The sequence below is a fragment of the Thamnophis sirtalis genome, unplaced genomic scaffold (assembly GCF_051295495.1).
Source record: "Thamnophis sirtalis isolate CommonGarterSnake01/CBP01778 unplaced genomic scaffold, rThaSir2_p1.2 scaffold_11, whole genome shotgun sequence".
Classification (NCBI taxonomy): Eukaryota; Metazoa; Chordata; class Lepidosauria; order Squamata; family Natricidae; genus Thamnophis; species Thamnophis sirtalis.
The window spans coordinates 25,822,865-25,841,617 of record NW_028261391.1 but is presented as its reverse complement, the minus strand read 5'-3'; the positions used below and the strand labels follow the sequence as shown (position 1 = coordinate 25,841,617).

General features: G+C 37.8%; 1 protein-coding gene across 1 annotated transcript; it reads left to right on the top strand.

Moving 5' to 3' along the window:
- Positions 1 to 1,816: 1,816 nt before the first annotated feature.
- On the top strand, positions 1,817 to 11,894 carry LOC106550531 (arylacetamide deacetylase-like). The gene is made up of 5 exons (XM_087725379.1): positions 1,817 to 1,970; positions 6,736 to 6,958; positions 7,991 to 8,060; positions 9,057 to 9,228; positions 11,039 to 11,894. The coding sequence occupies exons 1-5, from the start codon at positions 1,833 to 1,835 to the stop codon at positions 11,645 to 11,647; spliced, it is 1,212 nt and encodes a 403-aa protein (XP_087581505.1). The 5' UTR covers positions 1,817 to 1,832; the 3' UTR covers positions 11,648 to 11,894.
- Positions 11,895 to 18,753: the final 6,859 nt, after the last annotated feature.

Below are 18,753 nucleotides of genomic sequence, written 5' to 3'. Positions count from 1 at the left end.
GAGTTCATCCAGGTCTGCAGAGATTTCTTCAAAAATATTCCAGTCAGTGCAGTCAAAGCAAGCCTCTAGCTTTAACTTTGCCTCCTAAGTCCAAGTCTTCACTGATTTAATTGTTGGTTTCATGGCTTTAAGTCTTTGTCTGTGGGTAGATACAAGGTTAATCATGCAAAGGACAGAATGTCGTACAGCTGCTCATGGTAAGGACCGCTAAGCATCTTTTAGTGTTGTGTAGCAATGTTCTAAAGTATTCTTGCCTCTGTGGTAAGCATTTGCATGATGAAAATATTTTGAAAGCTCTTTCCTTAAGTTACCTTTGTTGAAATCAGCTAGAATAATGGCCAGTGAATATGGGTGTTTCACTTCAGCCTCTATAATCTGATCATTTAGAGCTCATAATGCCTCTTTACGCAAGCTTATGGAGGCACAAAAACAGCAATTAGGAGAAATGAGGAAAACTCCCATGGACAATAAAAAGATTTGCAGTTGATGAGTAAAACTCTAAGTTTTCATCACATAATTTATGTAAAAAAGATGTTGAGACTCTAGAAAAAGTGTAAAGGAGAGCAACCAGGATTGTAAGGGGACTGGAGACTAAAACATATGAAGGACTGTTACAGGAACTAGTCTAGTAAAGAGATGGATGAGGTGAGACATAATAACAGTGTTCCAATATTTGAGGGGCTGCCACAGAGAGGAGGGGGTCAAGCTATTTTCCAAAGCGCCTAAAGGCCAGACAAGGAATAATGGATGGAAACTGACCGAGGAGAGATTCAACCTAGAAAAAAGGAGGAACTTTTTGACAGGGAGAACAATCAACCAACGGAAGAGCTTGCCTTCCGAAGTTGTGGGGACTTCATCACTTGAGACTTTCAAGAAGAGATTGGACTGCCATTTGTCAGAAATGGTGTAGGGTCTCCTGCTTGAGAGGGGGGTTGGACTAGATGACCTACAAGGTCCCTTCCAACTCTATAAATCTGTTAAAATCTGTACATTTGACAAAATGTATATCAATCACAAAAGGCACTTTGCTTGAATCAATGCATATACTATGCCAATATGTATTAACTTCCTTGCTTCTTGGGCGGAAGTCAATATGAATAAATATCCACACCAGCTAAAGAACTATTAGTGACGATTTCACATAACTTTGAATCATTATCATTATCATCATCATCATCATTATCATTATCATCATCATCATCATCATCATCATCATCATCATCATCATCAATCCTCATCCATCCTCATCAATCATTATCATTATTCAACCAAAGTAAATTTGCTCTTAACTACTCTTATTTAGCTAGCAGAATGCAGAGGATATCCTAAAACATATTTTAAATATATTTGAATAATATAATTTCCACACACACACACACTGTATATAATTTATTAAAGGCAAGAGAAGTATGATGGCATCTTTATTTTATTAATCTGAATCATATTATTTTTCTATTGATTTATCTTCTGTAAATCCAGCAATTCTACTTCCTCTCCACCAATTATGCGACTTATAATTTCAGTTCTGCAATTCAAAGGTAATTTGCAAGGCAAAGTGAAGAAAGTGTGTTGCAATCCTTAAATATTTGAATATAGAAAAAAATTATCTGAAAAACTACTTTTTAATAGTCAAGAACTGTCTAATCCTGTAATTTACAAAGCAAAATAGGTTCTATCAACTGAAAATTTGTGAATATTTAACAAAATGCCTCTGGCACTAATTTTACTATTGAGATCAAATGAAATGCTTGATCAGCTGACTTGTCAGTATTGCAATCCTCCTGAGGTTAGACAGTAAAACCTAGAGTTGAATAAAGTTGACAGAGTAAAAGATGGGAGGAAAATTCTTCTGCCTTCTGGTAGCTTCAACTTTGGTAGCCTACTATATCTACCAGCCTTTACCAGAGAATGTGGAGGAACCCTGGAAGCTGATCCTTTTGGATGCTAGCATTAGAAGCCTAAACCATGCAGTAAGTTAAGACATTTATTTCCCGTGCTTATGCCTGAGACTGCTTGAAGGTGAAAGTTGTGCTTTTAGGGAAATAAGATAATGCCAGGGAAAACAACAACCAAAAAATAAGAACACTAACAATCTGTAAAATGCCTTGGTCATGCTGAAGGCATATACTGAATATTATAGTTTATCCATAGAAAGAGTTATGGAATTTATGTATTTTTCTACACTTTCTCTGGATATAATCTTAAAAATATAATTAGGAGCAACCTCCTTTCTATATTTTAGAAACTTTTCCTTTTACAAAATATTTTCTTCCTGGACATTAGACTCTGAGCAGGATGCTTTTTCTACATTGGATATAATGTATATTTCAGTCACTCAAGAGAACCAGTTTGGTCCAGTGCTTAAGGCACTAAACTAGAAACCAGGAGAGTGAATTCTAGACCAGCCTTAGGCATGAAAGCCACCTGTGTGATCAATTCCTGCTGTAAATGGATCAAATCTTGGTTGATCAAAAAAAAAAAACCAGACACTGCACTTGAGAGAAAATGCTAGGGGGAAAAAGAAAGAAAGAAAGAAAGAAAGAAAGAAAGAAAGAAAGAAAGAAAGAAAGAAGGAAAGAAGGAAAGAAGGAAAGATACTTCTTACCTTCTGTATCTGTCTGCTGAACTGAGTAAATTCTTGCACTCTTTTTTCTCACTGTCTCATTATTTCCAGATTGCAATACTTAACTAGTAATGCAGGTAATGTAGTTTGTCTGTTTACTTTATTTTGTGCCTGCATTCAGAAAGGGAAATCTTTAATTGCATTTTATTGGCCTCCACAAGTTGTCCCAGATAGGGAAATCTTAGAGTAAATACTCATTGTTTAATATACATTGTTTCTGCATTTTAGCTGTTCACATCCACCCAGTGCACTGAAATGGATTAGTCTTTTTGCATGCTGCTGCATGAACAGCCTTCTGTGTTTCTGTTGAGGTGTGCAAACATTTTGGCTGGGATTGAATCTGGGGCATATCAGTTTTCATCTGCCTGTGCTGCCCCGGTTCAGGTTAACTGGTAGTGGCGGACATCACCATGGACGCTCCGCACCAATGTTCCCTCTAAGCTGCGCGGCTGTGTGGCTGTGTGGCTGCGCCGCCATGCACGTGGAAAGTAAACATCACATAGCAGTTTTCAACTGCCACACAGTGTCGTTTGCTGGTCACGGAATGCAGTCTGCAGAGCGGCCGCACAATCGCGATTGAAACCCCTTCAGCTAAACAGGAGTCTTGAGATGCAGCATGGCAGCAAAGTGACTGGGTTGAGGAAGTGAGGTAGCTCGGGCTTCCTGGAGCAATTATTTAGAGGGAACATTGCCCACAGCTGCCTTCACACAAGTTTAAGAAGGCTAAATTCGCCACATTGTGGGGTGAGGGAGTGATTGGCCAATACTCGCTGAAAGAAAGTTCCATCTCTTTCTGACCCACTTGCATAATTCGGCCTCTGAGATAAACGTATTGTGTGAAAGCAGCCGGCTTCCCTTCCTCTCCAGCATCCGTGCCTCGATTAACACATAAAAGCCCACAAAAGGTGGGGGTGGGGGCTGGTCATGAACCCAGAACGAACCAAGTAAGCTGAGCGTGGGTTGCTCCGCAGAGAGCAACCCATCCTCAAGAGAAACGGCAGCAGTGAGCCTCCTGCCTTTGCTTTCTACCTCTCCACAACGAGGTAGAAAGTGAAGGCAGAAGGCTCACTGCCGCCGTTTCTCTTGAGGCTACCCACCTGAGGCTTGCATTGGCCAATCCAGGGCGGCACAGCAGCGATCCTAAACTCCCACCTAGAGTGTGCGCACCACAGAATCCAAATGCAGGAAGCAGGGTCTGTTTCCTCGTGCATCTCTCTCTTTCAGAGAAAATCTTCCTTGTTCTACCTCTCCTGGCTGTAATCTCAGCTATCTTTGAGTCTCCAGCCGGTCAACTGACATCACATGATGTTTGATAACTCATTGGGATTTTCAAAGTCATTGAGAATATTTTTGCTTTGAGCTAATTAAACTTCCTATCTGTCAGTTTATCTCTGCAATTTTGTTGGATATTTTGGGTCACTAGTTACTATCACTAGTTATATGCAGAATTGTCTCCCAGAGTTCAGTAGTAATAGGTTACTGAAACCACCTGTATAGAGAGGAATAAATTGCCACAATTTTTTAAACAATCAGCAAGCATTGTTGAACAGAATGGCAATAAATCCTTGAGTTTACAAATTAATGATAGAAGAAAACTGTTAGATGTGAATGAGACTTTGTGCATGGGGATTTTAATCATTTTACTCATTTAAAATAGCAAACTGCATATAATACATTAAAATGAAGTATAGCAAGTGAAATTCATTAAAATGTATTTGAAAAGATAATTTTAGTGAGTTTGCTTTTGAACAAATATTTCTAAATTTATTCGTTTACAATTTTATTCATTTTAATATTTTACTAGTTTGATTTGATATAACACTGATTTTGTCGTTGTCTTGAGTGACATCTGTGAAAAAAATTCAGGTGCTCAGGCATGAAAATGTGCTGCTCAAACACTATACTTTTCTGCCCAAACTGAAAAAAAATTAGAGGGAACATTGCTCTGCACATACTGGTTCTGAACCAATAGCAAAACATAAGAGGATTTCATGCCTGCTTTGGGTGCTTGCAAAGGGAAAGAAAACAAATACCCAGCCCTTTTCAGCAAGTGATTTGATTTGAGCCAAGTTTATTCTACCTGTTTGACAAGTGCAATAGCAATAGCAGTAGACTTATATACCGCTTCATAGGCCTTTCAGGCCTCTCTAAGCGGTTTACAGAGAGTCAGCATATTGCCCCCAACAATCTGGGTCCTCATTTTACCCACCTCGGAAGGATGGAAGGCTGAGTCAACCCTGAGCCGGTGAGATTTGAACCGCTGACCTGCTGATCTAGCAGTAGCCTGCAGTGCTGCATTTAACCACTGCGCCACCTTGGCTCTTCTGTGCAATTTATAGAGTAATGTTATGTGTAGTCCAATAACAAAGTCCCATAGGAATAATAACCTCCCCTTGTTCCTATCCAGAGTACTCTTTGCCTTATCTATTAGTAGCAGATATAGTATTAGTAAATCATTAGTTCTGCAGGGCTTCTTCCATCTTTTCATAATCTTTCTTGAGAGTTCACTTCTGCTTTATCCAACTACAAAACCTTTTTCTACATTTGTGCTTTTTTTCTGACTAGGTCAGTGCTTTTTAAGTACAAGTTGAAGTCATTTTACTAGGCCAGGGATCTGCAAACTTAAAAACTCCAAGAGCAATTTGGACCCATTTCCCACAGAAAACACCGACATCACTCACCCTCATTGAGTCACATGACTCACTAGCCATGCCTACCCAACAGGCTATTATGACAGAAAACTGGTTGTTAAAAAATACTGGGAACCACACAACCTTTTTGACATCTCTTCTCTCTCCCTCCCTCCCTCCCTCTTCTCTGCTCTCCCACTCCCTCTCTCCCCCTCTGTCTTTCTCTCTCTTCCCTCTCTCTACCCCTCTCTCTGTATTTATCTCTCCTTCCCTCCTTCTCCCTTTCTCTCTCTCTCTCCCCTCTCTCTATGTATCTCTTTCTCTCTTCCCTCTTTCCCCCCTCTCTCTGTATATATGTCTCTGTATTTCTATGTCTTTCTCTTGCTCCCCCTCTCTCTACTCCTCTCTCTGCCCTCTCTCTATTTCTCTATGTGTTTTTCCAGGGGTGTAGTGGGCAGCCACTACAGCTTGTTTGCTCATGGTCATGAGACACATGTTGGATGCACGCTTGATGCACACTTGATGCACACCATACAATAAAAATTACTCTGCACATGGACACTTTTCAATCAAAGCCGCTGGGGGCACTTATCTGCTGAAGAAGTTAAGATGCTCAGGGCAGTTGGAAAAGTGGGGGGAGGGTGTGATTCTCCAGCACCTTCTCTCTGGCTGGTGCTTCTTCTGGCCCTTGTTGGTGCTGAGTGTCTCACTTGGGGAGATGCCACCCTGAAACCCTGAGACACTGGGCCCACCCAACTGTGACCAATGCTGGCCTCACTAATATGACAGCTGGTGGAGTTGGAATAGGATCCAGGATGGGATGACAGAAAAGGGGCTTCAGCTTTAAACCTTACATGGGACTTTCACCATCTAGAGGACACTTTTCAGTCAAAGCTGCTGGGGCACCTATCTGCTGAAGAAGTAAAGATGCTCATGGCAGTTGGAAAAGGGGGGCTGATCCATCAAACCTTACACACCCACCCTGGGGGACTGACTGAGAGAGCGAGAGTACCCTTGCCAAAAACACTCACCCGTCAGCTGGTCAGCCCATGTGCCCCATGCACCTTTGCTGCACTTTGGCTGAGCCCAGCCCCCACTTAAGGAGGGTCTTCCCACTAATGCTCCCCCTTCTGGCTCACCAGAGCCAGCCAGTGGACATAGAAAGAGGGGGAGATAGAGAGGGAGAGAAAGAGACAGTGGTGGGTTCCTACCAGTTTGGACCAGTTTGTCTGAACCAGTAGTAGTTTGGCATCGTGGGTCACTGGAACTGGCAGTGATCCAGGCCTGCCATTTCCCCAAACTGGTTCTCCTGGCAGTGCCATGTTGTTTTTCGCTTCTGCAGGTACCTGAAATGATGGGGTCTGTAACCATGAATTTCTTTCAGAATGTCCTTGGAGTATCTCATGGAGTATCTCCAAGGCAACAGATGCTGGTATTTCTTTCAAGCAAAAAATAAAAAGGATGTTAACATTTGTTTTGCAGGCCACAATTGTGGAGAAGTTGGGTCTTGGACGCTATATGGATGTTATAAATCTGTACATGAGGTTTGAATATACAGCACCAACATCTGATGAAAATGTTATTGTAACAGACACAGAATTTAGCCATGTTCCAGTACGTCTTTACATTCCTACAAAGCAGTCACATGTCTTGAAAAGAGCAGTGATTTTTATCCATGGAGGTGGATGGTGTACAGGATCAGCAAGTAAGCATAAGTATTTTATTCCACTTTGTGGGTCTCAAATATATAAATGTATCTATTTTTTCTGACATCACAGGGCTTTCATTGAGGTATAATAGAGATATCAACCTTTAGCAATAGCAGTAGACTTATATACCGCTTCATAGGCCTTTCAGGCCTCTCTAAGCGGTTTACAGAGAGTCAGCATATTGCCCCCAACAATCTGGGTCCTCATTTTTACCCACCTCGGAAGGATGGAAGGCTGAGTCAACCCTGAGCCTCAACCTTCTTGAGTTGCTGGCTAATTGATTCGTTTTTTAAAACCATCCTGATGATTCTCACAAAATGAATCACATAGAAGGTACAAGATTCACAATTGTCAAAAGGTAAATTGATGAGGTTGCACCTTCCAGCCTCTCTAACTCTTGCCAGTTTATCTGTTTGCCAATTTTAATTTACAATGTAATCTGAGCAGTAGGGGAAAACGAAGTAGTAAGTTGCTTTTATCCCATTATTTTCATCGGGACTGTTCAAAACCCATTTTAAAAGATCTTCACACCCTGTTGACTACTTGCTTCTCTTCTTTGGCAGCCTCATCCGGAGCCGTATCATTTCAAGAGATCACTGAATGGTAGAGATTAGAGCAGTTTATCCCTGCCTCAATAATTTTATGATGCTCCCAACATTAATTTCCATTCCCAGAATTCCCCAGCCAGTAGAATTTTGGGAACTGGCACCTACAAATCTTGAAGTTGCCAACATTGGGGAACATTGGATTAGAGATTCATGGAAAGTTTCCAGAAAGTCCCTCCTAAAAGAAACCAAAAACAGCTCATTAGAATTTGTAGGCTTAGGACTTCAAACCTCACATGAACACGAGGCAGAAACAATTCTGCCATTCATAAAATGATCTTAATGTTTCTTAGTTTCTATGGTAACATTCTACTCTCACTCTTGTGGTAGTCTAAAGACTTGTCTCATATTGTTTTTGACCCATGCACTGTGTATTGGTGTTGCAAGAATAATATAACATGTTTTGCCACTTATTTTTCACAGGCATGAAAGCCTATGACCTCTTATCAAGATGGACATCAGAAAGACTAAATGCTGTTGTGGTGTCTGTCGAGTAAGAATGGTGTTTGAAGGAGACATTTTCGTTCATTAATCTTTTCCTAATCTTTTTCCATAAACAAAAAATTAATTAATGAATAGCAATAGCACAAACTGGAACATTGAAGCCATAGATATTGTTATTGGTTGCTAAGTTATACTTCCTTGCATATACTGTGCTATAAGTATTATTTTGTATTTATAATGGATAGCTAATATAGTTTTAAATTTATTGTCTTTTATACTTTTTGCTAATTGTAAACAAATATAATATGATTGGAACACGGTATAATAATATTTAAATACATAAAATGGAATGCACAAATCATTTCAAAAAACTAAAATCTTCATTTCAAAATATAACAATGTAGAGATTGTCAACCTTTTGTGGTAATCCAGACAAACTATTGTATCTTGTATGGAAACTACTCAACACTATGGATAGTAATGCTACCTTTATTGCAACATTATAATAACAGAATTTTGCTTTTTTCGCCCTGTTTCCTTTACTTTCTAAGGAACCAGCATGGTCCCTTCTGAGATGCTTTCCACACCCAATTCCTTTTGTGGACTGGGATGTTTCCTATCTCTTATCTGTGGTTTGTGGTTCTTCCTTCTCTTCCTTAAGGATATTTCCACAGATTATTACATCAGTCTTGCTTACCAGCTGCTTTAAAAAAAGCTAATGGTATTTTCCAAAGTTAAAGATTATTCTGTCTCATATTATTCCACATAACTTATAGCTTCCATAAAGCATATACTCCAATGAAGCGTAATTATTCTATTGACTAAATAGACCAGAATAGAATTAGTCGATAAAAGGAAAATAAATTTTGTTGATCATTTAGCACACAAGTAAGTCATGAATTCAAAAAAATTAAGCAAATTCTATATTGAAGAAAATCATCTTTTAAAATCTAATATCAATAGTGTAAATCTATCAATAATTTTGTTTTAGCAACACAAGGAATTTATATATTTCTTTCATTGTGTTTTTAATTAATTCCAAAAGTTACAGACTAGCTCCAAAATATCGGTTCCCCGTTGCATTTGAAGATGTGTACTCAGTATCAAAATACTTTCTACAAAGCAGCATTCTGGAGAAATATAATGTAGACCCAAGTCGCATCGGCATTGCAGGGGACAGCGCAGGAGGTGGCTTAGCTGCAGCTGTAACCCAGCAGGTATGAATTACCCATTTGAAAGTAATAAATCTAAAATGGATTTATACATGTTACTGATCTCTGTTATCTCAAATCCTGCTAGTTTATTTACCTTGGGGCTTTTCACACTATATACCTAAGAGTAGGAAGTCATAATTTTTAATTACCCTGAAAGATTCAGGATCTTCTAAGGAGTTTAAAATGGAAGATCATAGAATTATGTCTGTTAATTGGACCCCGACTGTCTGAAATTATCATGTAACCTAATACCTGCAGCAATTAACAATCAGGGCAACTGCTGGGACTTTTCACATTAGAGGTGTAATACTAGGTTTCTATCATTTTAAAAGAAAGTCCTAGATTTTTAGTTTGTTGATTTGCCCAGACCAAGAAGTGGCATGCAGGCTACCTACCATGGTTGCAACAAAGCCCAAGAAGACAACTGATTCAGGAGGAAATGCACTAGATAGCACCTTGTCAATGGTTATTTCATTTTGAAAAATGTAACTTCAGTCCCATTTCAAGAATACGCAAACTCAACAACACAATCAAAGTAAATTTAACACATTCATGTGAGCTGTGAATAACATAAGACAAACAAACAAATCTGAGTCTTACTTTTTATTTGATATATTTGCATATTCATGAATTTTCTGAGAGGGGAAAAGGAGAAATTGCTATGTGTTGTTCTTTTACGTACCTTAATATAAAGGGATTGAGGGAGGTTGTCTCCAGGAAATTGCAATCTGGGCTTCTCTCCAGTCTTAAATCTCAAGAGAAGTACAGGTAGTCCTCAACTTATAACCACAATTGAGCCCAACATTTCTGTTGCTAAATGAGGCAATTGTTAAATGAGTTTTGCCCCATTTTATGACTTTTCTTGCCACAGTTGTTAAGTGTTAAGTGAATCACCTAAGTTAGTAACATAGTTGTTAAGTGAAACTGACTTCCCAATTGTCAAAAGGTTGCAAAAAGTGATCACATTATCTTGACACAACAGTTATATGTGTAAAAAACAGCCATAAGTCACTTTTTTCAGGGCCATTGTAACTTTGAGCAGTCACTAAACAAGCTGTTGTAAGTTGAGGACTACCTGTATACTTTCCCATGGAGCATTTTCACATTAGGAACCAATTTTGTTGTATTTAAGTACAATGACAATAAAGATTATACTTAATTATAGCGTCCTAAATATAAGTGAAAGATGTAACTTCACTTCCATTGCAAGAATAAAGGAAGCTCAACAACACTATCAAAGTAAATTTAACATTTATAAGAGTGGTGAATGACATAAGGCAAACAAACAAAAATTTATCAAGAAAAAATAATTTTGGGGGAATAAGAGGTCACTTTTTGGGACAATGTTAGTATATTGAGTCGGACATGACCTGTACTTTACAAGGAGAAGAATTTTAAATTATCCCTCACTCTGTTCTTTTCCCCTATCCAGCCTATTTTGATTATGAAAATGAATTGGGAAAAAATCAAATAATTCCTAAAGCATTTAAACTCCACAGAGTAATGATAAAGAATAGTTATATTATAGTCATTGATGCATAAGATTGGAACATACTGAAGTTTTCAAGATATCCTTTGGTTAGCAAATGTAATAATATATCTTTTTGTATTTTATTTGTATTTTTCTTCAAAAGCCATTAGTGTAGAAAATTCCCAGATTACAAATACTTTGAAAAACATATCAGTTAAGGTTTTTCCCTTACAATTTTGAATAAAAAAGATAGAAAATGGCTTACATTATGAAATATGAAACATATTAAATAATCCATCTTTCATAGGAAAAATATTTCTAATAAATACTTTCCTTTTCTAGATTCTAGATGACCCTGACGTCAAGACTAAATTCAAAATTCAAGCTTTATTGTACCCTGGTCTTCAAACTATTGATGCCGAATTGCCATCCCTTCAGGATAATAAAAACATGCCAATTCTGCCTAAAACATTAGTAATCAAATTCCTCAGTGAATATTTTCCATCAGATGACTTTTTTTACAAAGCTTTAGAGACCAACCAACATGTTCCTACAGAGCTCAACCATTTGTTTAAATTTGTAAACTGGAGTAAGTGGCTACCTGAAAGATTTAAAAAAGGCCACGTTTATACTGACCCATCACATAGAAATTCCAAAACTGGACACAAATATCCAGGTGTACTGGATCCAAGGCTGGCACCACTTTTAGTTGAGGACATTAAGCTTCGGGGCTTACCACTTACATATATCATGACTTGTCAATATGATGTCTTGAGGGATGATGGAATCATGTATGTTTCCCGTCTTAGGGAAACAGGAGTTGAGGTAGCACATGAACATGTTGACAATGCTTTTCATGGTGTTCTATCATTTATTACAAGTCCTCTTGCTCTAAATATAGCACAAAGAATGGCTAACAACTACATCGAGTGGCTAAATAAGAACCTGTGAAAACACACCTATACCACCTGAAGATGATTGCTCTGGATTCATTCGGTTTCATTCAATTTATATTATTTGTTTCAGGGACATTATCCTTTTGGTCAATAAATTTGACACTGTAATTCTGCAGTTATTATACTTGTTATAGAATCTCCTGTTTCCTGCTGTTTGAAAAAGTGTGAGAAGCTTGGTAGAATATGTGGGGGACTTGTATAACCATTAAATGATTAATAATTTAAAATGAAAAATAAAGCTTCTGTTGACCATTTCATATGTGAAATTATAGACTTGGATCTTGATGTATTCAGGATTGCTTTAAAAGTCATGATTCATTTCTATACTCTTTTGGAACCAGTCAAATGTGTTCCAGTAGGTTTTCTAAGGTAACTTGTTCCTTTTGGGAAACAACCAGTGTGAATATCTGGCTGCAGACCATTGTAAATTCTTCAGTAGCAGTTCATGAATAAAACCTCTTGGTTTCTCTTGATTGGATTTTGCATGGATTGTGTCAAAGGAAATGGGTGTAATAGTGCCTATAAATTCATCTTTGATTCAGGTTGACTTGTTGATTCAGAAAAAAATGAATAAAATGTTCTATGAGATATATTATGTTACAAATGTACAAACTACTCCAATGCTACTTCCCATGGTGAGCTGCTGGATTAGTTAGGTAGATATACTCCTGAGGAGTATTCCTTAGAGCCAGCTTATTTAATCAGTTTCCAATTTTCTCTTTTTAGGAGAGACAATCCAAAAATGGTGGGGCTGCAACTAGAGCACTGTAGAGGAACTAGATTATATAGATCCATTTCAGCCAGGTTTCTAACTTGGGTATGTGTTAATGATTCTTTTTAAAACCATATTCAATTAGAGAGATAAAAAGAAGTGCTAGACTTTGGATGTGTGAGACAAATATATGTGTACTTCCTATTCTCCATGGTATTGACGAGAGAGTCCAAAATGGGGTTATTCTAGCCTGCTAGCTCATTAAATGAATTGAAAGTATGAAGACATGCCTCCTTGGTAATGGTCCTCAGTCTTTCAATTCAGTTTCAGCTCGCAAGACTAGTTTCTCTTGAGCTCCCAGCTCAGTGGTTGAAAGATTTGTTCTAATATTATCTGGATTGTGGGGTTTTGGGGGGTTCAGTAAGGAAGACAATACAAGGTGCCTTCATCGCATTTTTAGTTTACCACCGCAGACTCTTCTGCGGGGCTCCATTAGCCCAGTTTCTAGTGTGCCAAGGCTTCCTTCCCTTTGAGGTCCGGACTTTGCCTCCTTAATGATTACCAGAGGTGGGAGCTGATTATAGCTGCGGCAGATGAACCATCGTGGTTTCAATTTCAACCGCAGGTCCATTGGGCTCTGGAGACAGTCTGCACTGCTTTTTTAGGAGTACAGCAGCGAGGCAGTAATTAAAGCAACTTTCTCTTTTGACAACTCTCGCTGCTTTTCAAATTGGCAGTTTCGGCATTTTTTAGCATAGGTGATGGCGAGGCTAATGACAAATGTGGCCATTCACAGGCTCACTGCTCCTGTAAAGCGTGAGTCTGAAAGCTCCATGGACAGCCACTGTCCCAACGGTTTTTCCCGCCTCTTTATTTTGGTGTACAGATGGTTGCCTCAGAGTCCTGAAAACAGCTGTGGCAATTTTGTTTTCCTCTGCCAGCCATTTTGTTCATGTCAGATGGACAAAACCATTTAAAATTGTATTGCCACCATTTCTGCTTTCCAGAAAGACTAAAACTGCCTCATTTTTGCTGAATTGCTGACTGCCATCAGCATCATAACTTTGCCTGATTGCTGTTGACAACTGCATGTACCTTTATCTCGCTGACTGATTGGTAATGATATGGTGGAGAACAGTACTGTATATTCCTATACATCCAAGGCACAGACAGTATCTAAGATTTGGTTACAAAGGCTGACATTTTCAATATGCAGCTCTTTCATTCAGTCTTGCTGTGGTCCCAGGGACCTTCACCAAAGTTCTAACAGCTTTGGCTGCTTACCTTTGGACACTGCCCATCCGAATCCAGTGGTACCTAGAGAACTTACTGATTCAGACATTGTCCCACCAGCAGGTGGAAAGGGACCTTCATACCAACATTCATGTTCTGAGAGACCATGGGTTTGTTTAATTTTTTTCTGGACAAATGTCATCTAGTCCCCTCTACAAGACTGGTGGACTTAGAGGAATTTATAGACATTCTTACTGCACATGTTTTTCTTTCCCAAGAGTGACAGGACAGAGTGGCATCTGCATTCCATTCTGTTTGTGGAACAGTCAGAATGGTTCAGCCATCGCATCCTGGATATCTTAGCCTCTACAATGAACTCTCACCTTCCCAGGTTCTGCTCAAGGTTTCCAGTTCTGGGAGGGCAGAGGCTTCTCATTGGCCCAGACGACCATGGTTCTCCAATTTGGTCAGACTGCTGGTGGCCAGACCATGGACAATTCCCCCAGAGAGGGTCTCCCTCAGTCAGAGACCCATCGCCCATCTAGAGCCCCTATGGTTTTGCTTGACAATTTAGCGATTGAGTGGAAATTGCTGAAAACAGAAAGTTTTTCTAATAAGGTCATAAGGACCATTCGTGCAGCTAGACGGCCTTCTGCCATCCACATTGACAATTGAACTTGGAAGGTATTTAGTACCTGGTGTCAGAAGAGGCAGGTAGATCCCACGTTGGTCTCCAGTGGCAGATGTACTGGAATGTGAATTATCACCATTTCATTTTCCCTTTTCCCACTCTGATTTGTGAAAAATAACTGAGCAGGGATACAGAATGTTCAGATATCTGAAGTATCATAGAAGATCAAGATAACTTCTCTATGATCTCAGAATACTGAACACAGTGTAATGGTCTTAATTTGGAAAAACTCAAACTCTGATTAAATGTTAGAGGAAAATTTCTTAGTATTAAAGCAGTTCAGTCCTGGAACCAACTGCAATGCAAAGAGTGGGTTGCCTTTCATTGGGTTTGTTCAGGAAGAAATCATAATACTATCTCTTGAGAATGCTTTCATTTGAACTCCTGCACTCAACTGTGGACTTGATTCTATAGTCTAAATATTCTACTGCAACTCTAAGCTTGTATGATTAATTGCAGACAAAAGCTTTGCTTAACAACCATAGCATTAACTGTCAACTCTCTGTGTTGACATTCCATACAGAGCGTCTGCGGAGCCGGATCTCAGATTACAGTAGCTGGGTTGAGATGAATGAAACTATTGGATAACGTGATTTATGACACAGACTGAAGGGAGGACAGGAACATGGACAAAGTTCAGAAGCAGATAAAGAAAGCAAAAAAAGATTGCTGCGAATAAGAAATGCCTAATGAAGAATGCCTAATGAAGCTGTTAATAAATCACTGCTTTTTGTATTACAATATTGGGTTGCTTATTATGAAGCAGGCATCCTTAGGGTACTTTACATTCACTTTACAACCATGGTGATTTGCTTAATGATCACTTCAACAAATATCATAAAATCAGGTCAGTCATGTGATGATCCTCATAATGACTGGCATGAATCAGAACCATAATTCTGGTCTCAATTACGATCAAAAGTGGAGGACTACCTGTATAGAGATTGTTTGTGAATCATCTTGAATATCTGAATTAAATGAGACCCAGAATGAACAATTCAAATGCCAGCTACTGTAATGAGTGGCGAGAATAATTTTGGTGAGTAGGAGAAACCAGCCAAAACCAAGGCCAAGAAATCCAAGTCTGAAGCAAAAAGTTAATTTGAGAAAATGTTGCAGACTTGACCCACTCAAGTTCTCTTATAAACAAAAGCAATGAGGGCAAAGGGGAGAGGTACTTGCAGACTTGCAAGATGCATGTCAATTCTTTAAGACATAACAAATCTGTAAACCAAAGGGATGGATGCTAAAACTACTCTTCTTATAGGGTTACAATAACAGAATCTTGTATTTATTGCTGGTAGTATAAAGTAAGAATTTTGAAAGCTTGCCAAAGTTAATACATTTTAATTAATCCCTATTGTAAGTAATGTGTTGGATTATTCCAAGTTTCTTTCTCAGCTTTTCCCCTGTTCCTTGGGGTCAGGGAATCTTTTCTGTAACAAGTCTGCTTCCTTGTGAAATGGTCATACTTTTGTTTCCATGTTCACAGGATCTGTTAGACATCCTATCGCAAACTTCTCTGGATGATGATGTTCCTTAGATACACTATGCTGATCCTCACAACTTCCAGAGGTTTATCCTCTGAACTCAAAGTGGTTTGTGCTATGCTGGACCTAAAAGGGAATGGAATGTTGTAGACCTTTCTGGACATTTAATGTAGTTGTTAAGATCTTGGTCTAGAAACCAAGAGACTTTGAGTTCTAATCCCACTGTAGGAATGAAAGATGGAAAGTTACTTATAAGTTATTTATAAAAGGTTTTTTTAATTGAAAATTAAAAAAAGGCTTTTACAAATATTTACTCACCCTCCCCACACAAACCCAACCCCCCCCCAACCTCCCCCCCCCCCGACTTCCCAGAACAAATACAGGGTATAAAACTTTAACAAAGATGTTCTAAAATAAACTTAAGGAAGGTTAGTATCATCTTTCATTTGAGCTTTAACTCCTCTTTTGTTAGGCTAACTCTAAACAGATTATATTGTTCCTCGCTTTTTCAGTCATAAACTATCTGGAATTTCTTAGTCCCATATTTATTTTGAATATAATCAATCCATCTTCTCCACTCCAGTTTATATTTCTCATTTGAGTGGTCCTTAAGATATGCTGATATTTTAGCCATCTCTGCTAAGTTTGTTACTTTTAATGTCCATTCTTGAATAGTAGGCAAATCTTCCTTCTTCCAGTATTGCGCCACCAACAGTCTTGCTGCCGTTGTTAAGTACAAAATCAAGTTAGTCTCTATAACAGTACAATCAGTATTTATACCTAACAGGAATAACTGAGGGGTAAACTTTATCCTTTTTTAAAGAACATTTTGCATAATCCATCATATTTTTATCCAAAATGCTTTAACCTTTTTACAAGTCCACCATACATGGTAATATGTAGCATCAACACAATCACATCTCCAGTATATAGGTTGTAAATTCGGATACATACAGGCCAGTTTTTTAGGATCTAAATGCCATCTATAAAACATCTTATAAAAGTTCTCTCTCAAATTTTGGGCTTGTGTGAATTTTACATTTCTTACCCATATCTTTTCCCATGTATCCAATATTATTGGTTCTTCAAAATTTTGTGCCCACTTTATTGTACAATCTTTGACTAGTTCTGTTTCCGAATCCATTTCTATTAATACATTATATAACCTTTTTATATGCATTTGACTTTGATCCCTAATTTGTTTTAGTAAGTTATCCTCATTTTGCGTAAAACCAATTTTTTGATCTTTTTTCCATCTGGCCTGTAACTGTCCATATTGAAACCATGTTTGAATTACCTTTTCCTCTGTTAGGACATTCAAGGGTTTTAGCTGTAATATACCTCTTTCTATAGTGAGAAGCTGTTTTTATGTAGTTACATCCTGTTTTTGTACTATACTTATGTTCTCTATTGCATGTCTGGGAATTGCCCACATAGGTATCTTATCGTTTAGTTTATGTTGATATTTTTTCCAGACACGCAGTATAGCATTCCTTAAAATATGACTTTTGAAATTCTTATCCACCTTCTTGTCATATAACAGATAAGCATGCCAACCATATACCAAATCATGCCCTTCGGTGTTAAGTATTCTATCACCTGTTGAGTTAATCCAATCACTGATTAGTGATAAAACTATTGCTTCATAATATAATTTTAGATTTGGCAATTTCAAACCTCCTCTCTCACATACATCTTGCATTATTTTAAGTTTTATTCTTGGCTTCTTCCCTGCCCAAACAAATTTATTAATACCCTTCTGCCATTCTAGCAAATTTGCATCTTTTTAAAGTATTGGTATCATTTGAAAAAGAAATAGAAGTTTAGGCAAGACATTTATTTTCACTGCTGCTATTCTTCCCAACAAAGATAATTGTAATTTTTCCCATTTTTTCATCTCTTCCTGTATACTATGCCATAGTGGCTCATAATTATACTTATATAGTTTCCCATTTGAGGTTGAGAGGTAGACTCCTAGATATTTAACCTTTTTAACTATTTCACATCCTGTCATTTTTTCTAAGTCTTCCCTTTGATTAGTGTTCATATTTTTAACTAGCATCTTTGTTTTGCCTAGGTTTATTTTAAATCCAGATACCTGGCCATATTGATTAATCATATTCATTAAAATCTTGATAGATTTCTCTGGTTGGGTTAATGTTATAACCAAGTCGTCCGCAAATGCACGTAGTCTATATTCTTGATGCCTAATCTTGATTCCCTGTAAATCATCTGACCCCCCCATATTTTATTCAATAATAATTCCAGGGTTATAATAAACAATAATGGTGATAGGCGGCAACCCTGTCTTGTACCTTTCTCAATTTTAAATGGTTCTATTAAACTTCCATTGACTATAATTTGTGCTGTTTGTTCCTGATATATTGCTTAATTGATTGTAGAAAATACTCTCCTATTTGCATTTTTGCATTGTTTTCATTAAAAATTGTCAATTCACTCAATCAAAGGCTTTCTCGGCATCTAAGAATATAAGCGCTGCAGAGATTTGATTATTCTTTCCCAAATATTCCAGTATATTAACAATTTGTCTTTCATTACTTCTCATTTGTCTCCCTTGTATAAAACCAGTTTGATCATTATGAATCAGTTGCTGAATAACCAACATTAGCCTATTTGCTAATATTTTTGTAAAAGTTTTATAATCTATATTAAGTAATGATATAGGCCTATAATTTTTTGGTTGACTAAGATCTTGATCTTCTTTAGGTATCAGGGATATGAAAGCTGTCTTCCAAGATGGAGGTACCTTCCCTTCCAATTGGATTTTATTAAATAATTCCTTAAGGGGTTCTACTATTTTTTCTTTGTCCAGGTATCTATCTATATCTAAACCTTGTATTTTGACACTCGTGAAAAATCCTGTAAAAAATTCACGAAAGGCCTTTTGAATCACATCCTGTTGATACACCTCCTTCCCTTTATAATATATTTTCGATATTTTGCGAGAATTTTGT